The 12603-nt window shown below is 38.1% G+C and overlaps 1 protein-coding gene across 1 annotated transcript in view; it reads right to left on the reverse strand.

Moving 5' to 3' along the window:
- GCH1 (GTP cyclohydrolase 1) overlaps positions 1–12603 on the reverse strand; it is a 735188-nt gene that overhangs the window by 75573 nt on the left and 647012 nt on the right. Inside the window, exon 5 of the mRNA XM_044074405.1 lies at positions 5564–5648. Within this exon, the coding sequence (XP_043930340.1) occupies positions 5564–5648 (85 nt within the window). The remainder of the gene's footprint in view (positions 1–5563; positions 5649–12603) is intronic.

Genomic DNA, 12603 nt, shown 5'->3' on the forward strand with positions numbered 1-12603 from the left:
GAGGTTTAGGACAAATGCCACAACAGACTCCTTGTGAGACTTACACTCACCTTCCCACTCATCTCAAATTAAATCTAGAGGTCCCATCACCCTATGCCCATACAGCAACTCAAAGGGTGGAAAACCTGTGGATTCCTGGGGAACCTCTCTGTAAGCAAATAACAGATGGGGAAAATATTTGTCCCACTCCCTCTTAAACTGATCTACAAATGCCCGTAGCATGGACTTGAATGTAGAGTTTAATCTCTCAACAAGACCATTAGTCTGGGGATGGTAGGGGGTGGTCTTCATCTGCTTCACCCCAAAGGACTTCCATAGACAAGACAGCAGGTCTGACATAAAATTGGCACCTCTTTCAGTCAGTATTTCTTTTGGGAAACCTACCCTGCTGAAAATCTCTAACAAAGCATTTGCCACCTTGTCTGCCTCAATGGAGGACAAAGCCACTGCCTCAGGGTATCATGTAGCATAATCCATTACCACTAGGATATACTTTTTCCCTGTGGAACTTGGAGTACTCAGAGGACCCACAATATCCATAGCTACCCTCTGAAATGGCTCCTCAATCACAGGCAAAGGCATCAAAGGAGCTCTCATCTTGTCTCCTGCCTTGTCTACCTTTTGGCACTGCTCATAGGTCCTGCAGTACCCTGTTACATCTCTGGAAATTCCAGGCCAATATAAGTTTTGCATAATACGTCTTTTTATATGTTTTATGCCCATACGACCTGCAAATGGAATGTTATGGGCTATGGCTAAAAACACAAGATGGTAGGCACTAGGCACTACCAACTGCTGTACTCTCTCACCTTCTAGCCCTCCCTCAGGGGTCCACTCTTTGTATAGTAACCCTTTGTCCCAGTATACTGATTCCCCCTTCCCTTGAGAGTCAGGTGCCTCCCTAGCTACCTGTCTCAGGCCTTGAAATGTAGGGTCTGAGAGCTGAGCCTGTCTGAACTCTCTCCTTGTAACCCTTCCCAGGTTCCCTTCCACAGGAAGTCTGGCATCCTCTGACAGTGGTGCCTCACTGTCAGCCTGGGTACTACCAGTCACCTCTACCTTTGCAGTCACTCTGTCCAAGGGAACATCAGTACCCACAAGCAGCTGTGGCTCACCTTCAGTCTCACTGCTACAGCGTAGCTCACTCCCTGAAGTAACCACCTCAGCAGTCCTGGCTGCAAGTATGCGATCTGTCTGGGTCTTCCCCAGGCTACCAGACCCACATGCTTGCCTCCTAGCCTCACTGTGTGTAACTGCATAAGCACATGATACTGCCTCATCCAAATCCTTCCCTCTCAGGACATCTGCAGCATGGTAGTTTAGTACCCCTGTTGTCTCAAGACAACCTACTACTGGCATTTTGTCTTTCCCACTTACTGGCTCCCTCACCTTTGGTTCCCTATCTTGCCTCCATGGACACCTGTATGCCACATGGCCCCACTGGTTTCATTCACAACATTTAACCCTCACTCCTGGACATGTACCTGGACTAGTGGCTTCCCCTGCTACTGGCAGATTCAGCTGTGGCAGTCTGTACTGCTCACCATGGGTTCATTTAGCCCCATGAGCAATACTGGGGGACCCCTTCCTGTGTAGGGCTGCCCTGCTGGCTAGGTATAGGTCTCTCCTCTTCTCCAACTCATCTGAAGTAGCACATTGTCTATCAGCTAACCATATCCTCATATCCTCAGGCAAAGTGCTAAGGGCTTGTTCCCTCACCAAAAGATCTGCCAGTCCTTCAAAAGTGGTGACCTCACATCCACTCACCCAGCTATGAAAATAAGTGCTCAGTTCAGCAACATATTCACACACACTTTCATCTGCCTTGCGTCTATGCTAAAAAAACTTTTTCTGATGCATTTCAGGTGTTAGCTTAAAACATTCTAAAGACTTTTTACAGCAGTATAATCAAAACAGACAGTGTCAGGCATACCCTCTCAAACATATGAATGGAACTATCAAAATTATCCTCCTCTTTAAAGTGTGGAAGAAATTTAATGGCCTGTTGTGCTTCGGGGGTCCAGTTACTCCCTTCTCCATTACCTCCATGACTCTGGCGAAGAGTCAGAATTTCCCTCTCATGCCTACTCTGATGCGCCTTTTCTTCGGCTTCTATCTCCAAACGCCTGGCCTCCAACTCAAGTCTCTTTAGCTCCAGCTGGATTTTTAAGTTACTGCAGAAAGGTTGAGCTGTCCATTCTCCAAGGATATTGCATGTCTACTGCCAGTCTGATTGTCCTTCGCAGAAAAGTTGAGCTGTCCATTCTCTGAGGATATTGTATCTCCACTGCTAGTCTGATTGTCTTCCTGATGCTGTTTTCTGATGCCGCTGTAACCAACACTGCAGTCAGGTCTGCCTTAGTCAGGTTTCCATGCACCAGTCCCCTAGTCAGGCACATCTCCACCAGCTGGCTCCTTGTCAGCTTTCCATACTCCTCTGCTGACATGCTGCCTGCTCACCCTGACTAACTAAGCTAAAAAAAGAAATAGAAAAATTGTGATCTGAACTCTGAGTATTCACTGCATGGCTGATTTAGAGTATGAAACACCTTCAGAGATCGCTGTACATAAGCTACAGGATTCACTCTACCCACACCCCTACAAGCCATTTAGTATTTGCCAACTAATTAATATGTGATGTGGATATCCTACCGCTGCCAAACACGTGACACCCATGCCCTGGCCCAGCAATCAAGGAGCCTCAATCCTCATCACTAACACCAGAGAGGGTGTCTCATATGAGAGGAAAGGATAACAATACACACAGTAAAGTGCAATTTCCCTTAAGAGTATACAGAGAATACAGTCAGTCTGGGGCTGGTTGTTCCCTTGCTCCCCAGGTCCTCAATAAGACTCCCCACTGGCAAGCTATAGGGTCCAGATCTCAGCCTAGCTGGCAAGCTAAACCTCCAGTACCCTCTATGTCCAAACAGTGCTTTGTTTCCCTGCCCAAGTAGTTGACACACACACACACACTTTGAGATAAGTATTTATACTTCACAGACACTCCTGGGAAAGGCTGACACAGATTCTCCAGCTGTGCCCCTATACAGAGACTATACAGTAGTAATTCCTGCCACCACCAGCTAATAATTATCAGCTACCCAAAGGCCCTTAAAAGGGTGCCCAATTATTATTGTGCAATATTATTATCCAATAGCAGTGTAACTTAAGCAATCAAGGCTTATTGGAAGGGCTTAGTCCAGGATCACTTATAAGCATGCAATGCACTCTAGAGCTTAATTTATCTTTACATAAACCAGCCACAGTTGGAAAGGGTTTAAAAATATTTACTAATAAATACTAAAAACACAAGACAATACTACTGCACCACAGTGCTATTCAAGAGTTTAGAGATCACACAAAAACTTAAAATAATTCAGTAGTACAGTTTTGACATAACAGGAAAACACTTAGTCTAATCTTTATAGTCCTAGCTATTTCGACAAGAAAACACACTTCTAAGATAAATTACTTAAGACAACAGGCAGTGCTGTAGGCTAGATATCAAAACAAAAATGCTCAATACTCTCTGGTTCTCACTGTTTAAATTGAAACTGCAGTTCTGCTAAACATTACATAATCTTTTACACCTTCCTGGTTCCCAAACCACACAGAAACTGCATTTGCATTCTTTTACACTTAGAGCAATAAAGGACATTCCACATGTAAATTCTGGTCATTAACTTTACCCTTAAAACAATAGGCAGGAAGCCTTCCTCTAGCTGGACCGGAGCCGAATTGTAAAATATCAAAAACAGTGATGAAATAATTTTAATTTCAAAAGAAAGATTTGAAATGCTTGACTTAGTTTTCTGTGCATCAGATGGCAATGTTGCTACAATCTTGAAGTTCAACATTGTACAGTGTTTTCTTTCATTTAAGAAACAAGCCTGTATCTTATATTTATATTTACAAATGCCAGAATTATGTATCAAATTTTATTTGATTAGGCTGGCAGCCTTCACCCATCTCTACCAATCTTCACAACAAATGTCACATTTCCTGTAAAAAAAAAACAAAAAAACAGCTGTAACACACTTTAAGTGTATGCACTGCCCCAGTGTGAAAGGAAGATAATGGGTCTAGGAATAAATCTCAGAGATCCTGCTGACTGAATACCAAATACTCCACTAGGGCCTATCTTCTTTAAGTGGAGATAAAACAACAGATAATTCTGTACTGCTGGGAACACTATCACTAACCATACCTGACTAAGTGTGCTCACAAGAAAAGATGTTGACATGCAGAGATATGTTACACTACAAGCACTTATTCTGGTAAAAAATTCCTTATACTCTTGTTACATTTTACACTATGTAATTTGTCTTGAAGATAAATATACTTTTTATTACATTCTAAAGAGACGTAAATGAGGAAGTAACCCAAATCATCCAGTACAATGCCAACTCTACACCACAATACCTGTATTAGAAAATCAGGTGCAGAACAAGTACTATCAGGGCTGCTCTTTAATTCACTGCCTTTGTGCCTGATGAAAGGAATCGTTAGTCTCTTACAGCAATTATACAGCAATTATATATGTGATAGTTAGGATACCACTTTTCAACAAAGTTGAAATAATGCAGTTCTTGAGAAGGAAGTGTGAAATAGGTTCCAGGAATGGGGGATTATAAATATTTGTTCATTATGTACCTTCTGCAGGTGACAATAATACATGCTTGCTTTTTCCTTTCATTCTGGCTTTATGTCATCCTACAAAATGTCTAAAGTCACAGTGTATTCAACTGCCTTGGTTTCATGACATATTGTTTTACATATGTCTAAAGTAAGACAATGTTAAGAAGTGAACATGCTGAGACAATTGTAATATAATGGAGATACTTGTACTACATGGATTATTCAGTAACAGAAGACCCTAACAATGTATTTATATGCTATTCAACAACTTGTTGAGAAGGCAGATCATACATATTGTGAATGACTGCTGTAGGTAATAGCTTATGAAATTTCAGCAAGTGACATGCATGCATTTTATTTGTGCTGTTGAATAAGTTGTATGTGTAATTATGTTGTAACTACATGAACACATCTCTATTCTACTTAACATTTTCCATAAATAAAAATTTCCAGTCGGAAATTATACAACTGACAACTTTTGGCACATGGTGGGACAAAGATGTTTTTGCCTGAGCAGTGCTCATCACATAAATTTTATTTGCAAGTCTACACACATTAAAGGTGTTAGATTATGCTACAACTACTTGAAACTAAAGTTAGTTTGATTAATACAACTATAATCTCAAGGCACAGAACAGACATGCACATAAAATGTATTAACAGGCTGTAAGCAAACTGCAATTGAAAAAATAGAAAATGTTTGCAATTTTGTACTAATACATTATTTTAAGATATACTGCATTACATTACTTTAAAATGTTTGGTACATCTGCTAACTTACAAATAATGCTGATTTTAGAACATGCATTTTTAAGGAACTAAAAAGAACAAAGCTGATGAATCATCATTGACAGTCCTGAGTCATTATGGGTATCAAAGTTTACAGCCCAAAAATCTGTATATTATAGATGTACCAACTTACGTTGCTTCAATTACTACTCCCACACCAGCAGGATGTAAAGCTTCTGTAATTGCCACTGCTATTTGTTTGGTGAGTCTCTCCTGCACTGTAATTACAACACAAAATGAATGTGTTATTTCTAACAGAAAGTGATTTTCCACATTTTCTTTAAACACCTTTATTAAATTATAACTTAAAACATTAGCAAGCATACATTAACAGAAAAGAAAACATGTTAACATTTCCCCACTTAAATACAATATACTTCACATATATTTTCTTTGCTAATACCATCAATCCAACATTACAAAAATTGCTGAATTCTTGCCATCCCTTAAACTTCACTTCTCCTCCTCGTAAACATTATTATGCATGTATTGTTTCCACACTTTTCATTTACTTCTATGTAATTTGCTGTTTCTCTTTTCTAAAGATCCATCTTCCAGTTCTTTTATCCCTTTTATAATATTCAATACTGCAAATACAGTTTGTATAGACTTTGATTTCCATTTTCTAGTAATTGCTTTTTTGGCAGCCAACAGAGTTAAACTTAATAAGGCCTTACTATGCCTAGACAATTCAGAACCTGCATCCTAGCTCAGAAAGAATAACTTCCTGACTTACAGCAATTTTCTCATCCGGTGTTTTGGATGAAGTACTCTGCAGGGAATTTTAAAAAATCTACCAACTCATTATACTTACAAATCATATGGTTCCAGTTACCTCTTTCGTCTCCATCAGACATCCAACATTTGCTATCTACCTGAGGAAAAAATCTTTGAAGTCTGCTTGGGGTACAAAAATACCCATGCAAACACTTCCAAGCAAAGATCTTAAACCTTCTGGACTTGGTTGCATACTTGGGAGTCAAACATATGTCTTCCCATTGTTTTCTTGTAAATTGTTTTTTCCAGTCTCTCTTCCAGACCTTTACTAAATTTCTTTGAATGATTCTTGCAGTTATCATGCAATATTTTATATGTTCTACTAATTATCCCGTTTTAACAACTGTTTCTGCTCTAGATTCAGCTAAAAACTCTACCACAGCAGGTCCTTCACTTAAAATTCCCTATCCCTTTCTCTTTGCCTGTACTCTGAGTTCAAGCCATGGTAGGGAGGCAGTCTGTAGTCTGCAATCCAAATGTCTTTTTGGCCTCATCCCACTCTAGTACCTTTCCTTCTTAAGTTATTTGCTCCCAATATCTTGGTTTCTTTGCCAGGTTTCTCCAGTAAATTCCACCCCCTGTTGCCTGTTTTCTGTATCCCTACTTGCAGTCATCCATATTGGCAAATTCTGCTTTCTCCATTTTTGTCTTGGCATAGTTCTTAGAATATGTTCTGCTACTTTATGATTATAATTTTCTGTATGGTTGTTATTATTCTCTTTAAGGATCTGCATCCAAAGTCCCACTTTCTCTCTATTTCTTGAACTTCCCCCTTGCTTCATCATCATCCCTTTCTACTTTGAATTAATACCATCTACTTATGTTATATATATGCCACTCTATGCCAATTCCATCGGAAAGCTCTGGAATTCCCTACCTAATAGCCTAAGACTCATGACCTCGATTAATCAATTCAAAAATCACCTCAAAGAATTTCTTAAGTCTCATTGGTCATGCCCATGTCCTAAACCAGACTAGTCACTGTAGTATCTTCCCTATCCCAGAGATTATTAACATACCCTCTCGGCTTCAAAATGTAGCCATGCTTAAGATTATCTATACAATATTGTGATTGTTATTTTGACAAATATGTAACGTCAATGTCTTTTTTTTATTGTCTCTATGTAATGCTACTCTCTACCATATGTAAATGTATTGTGTTATTCTCTCTATGTGTGGAGCTTTTCTCCCCGGGCCTCTACTGAAAATGGACATGTATCCAGCTAGACTAGCCCGGTCAACAAATGTAAAATAAATAAAATAAATAAAATAAATATATATGAGCCTTAACTGTGTAGCTCTAAAATATCCCTTAAATCAGGTAAACCTAAACCACCTTGTTATATTGGATGGATTAACGTATCCCCTTTAATTCTTGCCCTCTTTCCCTCCCAAATAAATTCCTTCAATTCTTTATTAGTTATTGTCCACTACTTCTCCTCAGGTTGCTAAAAATATGCCTGGCCAGTATACAAGGTTAAATGGACTAAAACATTTTCACTGTTTTTGCTATCCATATCCATAAATAAGAGTTTCCATTTTCTCAATTTTTGCATTATCTTTTGTTTAGTCTCTTCTCACATATCCTTGCTGCCATAACAAAAGTCTTTTTAAATCCATGGTCCTAAATACTTTATCTTATCATGTCCCCATAAATGCGGGTATTGCTGAACCAATGTTTGCGTTGATACATAATATCCAGCTACAGCCTTTGGTTTATCTTCCCTGACATCATATCCCAAAAAGACTTGCAAATGTCTCAAAAAGTTCCTCAACACTGAGATGTCCTATTCTGGATCTATCAGGTACAAAATAATACCATTTGTAAATAAAGCCAACTTTTTTGATTACCATACCAATTATGCCCTTGTATTTCTGAGTCCCTTATTTTCTTTCTTTCCCAATGCCTCTAAATATAAAGCAAATAAAAAAGGAGAAAGAAGACATCCCTGCCTGGTTCTTCTGCTCAAACATAGCTCATCTGCGAGGAACTCTCTCACTTCAATTCTTGTCTCTAATCCTTCATATACCTTCTAATTAACCTTATTATTGTATCAGGGGAATGCAAGTGCTTCCAATGCCCTACTCATAAAATCTCAGCTTACTCTTGTCAATTCTTTCTCTGCATCTAGACCCACCAACAAAAGAGGTATTTTCTTACATTCTGCTTCCCTCTGGATCACCCTTGTCCTATTACTGTTGTCAAATGTTTGCCTCCCCTCCTCAAAACCACACTGATCCATATCTATCAATTTTGGCAGCAGCTTTGCCATTTGTTCAGCTAGTATAGACATAAACACTTTATAATAATCATGTTTCAAAATTGAAATGCGTCTATATGAATCTATGTCTGGAGGGTTTTTTCCATCTTTAGGTAACACAAATACCACAGGTTTCTTCCAAGATGTTGTTGCTTTCCCTCCTTTTAAAATACAGTTGAACAAAGTATTCGAGATCTTTAGCACTTTCTTCCTTTCTAATTTCCAAACTTAGACTGGACTACCATCTGTTCCTGGACACTTTCTTGAAGACTGACTATACATCACTGTTTTTATTTCATCACTTCCTATATTGACTGTTAGTTTTTGAGCCTTGTCTACCTCTAACCTTGGCATAATTAAGTCTTCCATAAATCTTTCCATTTGTACTCTTTCTTAATTCCACATTTTTCTGCTTTATACAAATTTTCATAAAATTTCTGGACTATCTCTCAAATTTCTACAGGATCTCTAGTTATTTTTCTTGTGATAGGCTCCCCAAGATGGGTGACAACCCTTTCTACATTCTGTTGCCTAAGTTGTTCTGCTAAAGGTTTTTGTGCTCTGAAGTTGTTATCAAAAAATAGTTGCTTAACTCAATCTTTCTAAACTCATGCATATTATCCAAGCACTCCCTTACTTTCAATTTAGCACTCTCTATTTGCTCCTTCTCTTATGTAATACTTATTCTGTAATACTTTAATCTTTGTCATCTACTGCAAATAATTTCTGTTACTTCTTAACATATTTCTTTCTCTTTTATTTTGACCCTATTTTTAAGCTCCATTTTTATTTTATCCCAGTCACTAGTTATAACTTCTGAAGCTATTTCTGTCTTCCCAATAACTATTGAATAATTTCCATGACCCATTCCTTAAATTCCTCTCTTTTTAACAGGTAGGTTAGAGCAAGTTTCTTACATTTACTTCATTAGCATGCATTTTATCTTAGTTTTTATTGGTACATTATCAGAAATAGTTATTGGATGTGTGTGTTGAAGTTTCAATTAAATGCACTTGTGCTTGTTAAACATAATTTCTATCTAGTCTAGTTATTCTACCTTGGGGAATAATATGTAAATTATGTCTGAGTTCCTACTAATGAATTCAAATCTTCCATAATAAATATTTTCAGAGAAGTCTTCAGAAATCTATCATGTTTTGTTATATTTCTAGGTCCCCCTAATGCATTCTCAGTAGTGCAAATCAAACTCCAGTCCCCACCTATAAATAATATTCCCTGCTGAAAGCTGATTATTTCTCTCAAAATTTTCCTAAGCTCTAGAATAGCAGTTTTTGGTTGAATATATATATATATATATATATATATATATATATATATGTATAATTGCATTGTAATCCTCCTCCTGTGGCAATAGCCCCTTACTACCACAAATCTACCATTTTTGTCTTTTTTCCTCATCTATCACTATTAGAGACCCTCTAGCACTTAGTATAATTACTCCCCTTTTCCTCTGTCCCTGATATTCTGCTGAATATCTATTCTGAAATCCTCTCTTTGTCAAATTCACATGCTAATTTCTTTCCAAATGTGTCTCCTGCGACATTTCTATTTGAACTCTGCATTTGTTATTATTATTTAATACTCTTTCCTTTTTATCTATACCTGTAATGCCATTCACATTCTGGGATAATATGAACAGCATAACTATCATGATAAAAAAAAATATTGTTCTCACCTATTATACATGACAGTTTTTTTTAATAAATATTTTCAGCTTTTGTGTTACATGCATATACTAATGTTTGGCAGGCTGATCTTTTGTACAGTTTTTTCTTCTCATCTTCATTTGAACCTATGCCACATTTTTTCAAGACTTTTTTTAAATTGCTCAAAGCTGCAGTGAGTTAGGCTTTCTGCCCTTGGTTTGCTGTCTTCCAAAAAACCTGCTGTGAGACTACAAAAGATAAGTGCTTATTTTCAACTGTTTTCTGCACCTCTGATTAACTAAAACAATATTTGCTGCATATCTGTTTGAACTGTGCAATGTTATTAGGCGGGTCTATATTAAAAGCACAAACATTCACAAACGTGAATACATGTACATTGACATATAAACATCGAAGTACAACAAGAGAGAAAGATGTAAACATCGAAAATCAGAATGCCGAATGTATTTCATTGGCCAGCAGGGTGATTGCGGGGAAGAGGAAATATATCCTTTTCCCCACTGTAGTGTGATCTCTGAGTTGGTATATTTAAGTAGGGGGGTGTGGGGGTTGCAGGGGGGCTTGCCTCCTTACAAAAGTGTGTTTATTGAAGTTTGTTTACATAGGTTTATCTTACCTGTATGGTTCTGTTTTCTGAATTACGTTCAGTGTTCTGATTTTTGCTGTTTACATATTTTGCTCTTGTTGTACTTCGAAGTTTGTGTGTCAATGTACTCGTATTCGCGTTTGTGAATGTTCGTGCTTTTAATATAGACCCATTATTAGGCTTAGTGAATTCAATCCTTATCTCTGTTCTGATCTTTATCTCCTTTTTGTTACTCTGCTTCAGTTCATTTTACTTGTTGCTGCACTTGAAAAACACTAGCACAGAACTGAATCTAGTACTGTTTGTTGACGTTTGAAGCTTGTAGTACAGTTAATCTTTTGCCTAGAGAGGCCAAGCTGTTTCTTCATGGGAGGGGATTTCAGTTTGGTCTGATCTGGATAGAGTTGCTGCTTGGTAGCTTTTGAGTTGCCTGCCTCTACTATAAATTTGATATTGGACATTCCTCCCAGTCCCATTGCATCAGCTCATTCTACTGAGTAAAGTGACATTAGTTGTGAAGGCCACTCATTGCATCAGCTCATTCTACTGAATACAGTGGGATCAGTTGTGAAGGCCCACCCCTTTAGCTTCATAACCTTGGACTGTCTTCTGTCGCCTTACTTTCTACTTAAAAAAATATATTGTGCCTCTTTCTACTTTATTTTGTTGCTTGTGTTTAGGTTTTCAACTGCATTTAGTTTGCTGCATTTGTTACTGTTTGTCAGTAGCCTGATTAAATTTATGATATTATTCTGCAGAAGTGATGCTTTATTTGAGCTTCTTTTTTGTTGTCATTTTGTGCTAATTTATCACATTTGCAATGTTGTAAAGCAATTTACTTAATTGCATTTCATTACGGTTTAACTGTCTCTTACTGCTATTTAGTGCAACTCATTACAGTTTTACTGCATTTTACTGCATTTCATTACTGTTTAGCTATATTTTTCATACTGTGAGTTCTGTTTTTGTCTGTAAGTGGTTAATCTGTGCTTTTTTGTGAGTTTTACTGTGTTATTAACCCTTAAATTGAGTAGCATAGTCTGGATCCAGGTTTGCTGCATCCAGAACTGTTTGTTTTTGCCTTCTGTGTTTCTGGCAGCCATCTTGTGTTTGCCTTCTGTGTTTCTGACAGCAATCTTGTGTTGGTAAGGGGCCTATTTCCTCTGCTAGTGAGAGGAGCAGGGCTGCCTGGACCTTGACTGGCACAAGCTAATTGGTAAAGAAAGCAGGGACTAGCAGGATTGGCTGTGTTTCTGTGTTACTAGAATCTTCTATTTCTTGTGGTATTTAGACCCCACATTTGAGGTGGTTTGGGTTTCTTTACACATCATGGCACCACAACTGCACGGTTTTTAACCCTTTGTGAGGTATTCAAGCTACAAATGTTCCCTTAGTAGCATTTGTGTGATCACCTAGTAGTACTCCTCTTAGACCTTCCAGCCTTTACCCCCTTAACTCTTTCTGGCTTCTCTCACTCAGATTTTGACAAATATGGATGGTCAATTTCCTACGGTTTCTCCTGCTAGTCTGGTTGATATGAGCATCTTGAGACAGTGTAGAAACTGCCTCATGTAAATGGACAACCCTCTACTACTACCATCTAGGAACACAATTTGTGAGAGATGCAATTATATTAAGAACCTAAAGTCTATGCTCTCTTCCTCACAGGCCAGTATATCTGGCACTGAAAAGATTGTCAACACAAACACCACACCTCAAACTCTACCCACACCTACACAACACACCAACATATGCAGAGGTCCTCAACAAAAACATACCCAAACAAAAGAGACCTCTGAGGCAAAAACACATGAAAACTCCACTGCCCACCACATCACAAACCAAACATAGTCCACACACC

This window comes from Protopterus annectens, chromosome 6.part0 (genome assembly GCF_019279795.1).
Source record: "Protopterus annectens isolate FY-2018-M chromosome 6.part0, PAN1.0, whole genome shotgun sequence".
Taxonomy (NCBI): domain Eukaryota; kingdom Metazoa; phylum Chordata; order Ceratodontiformes; family Protopteridae; genus Protopterus; species Protopterus annectens.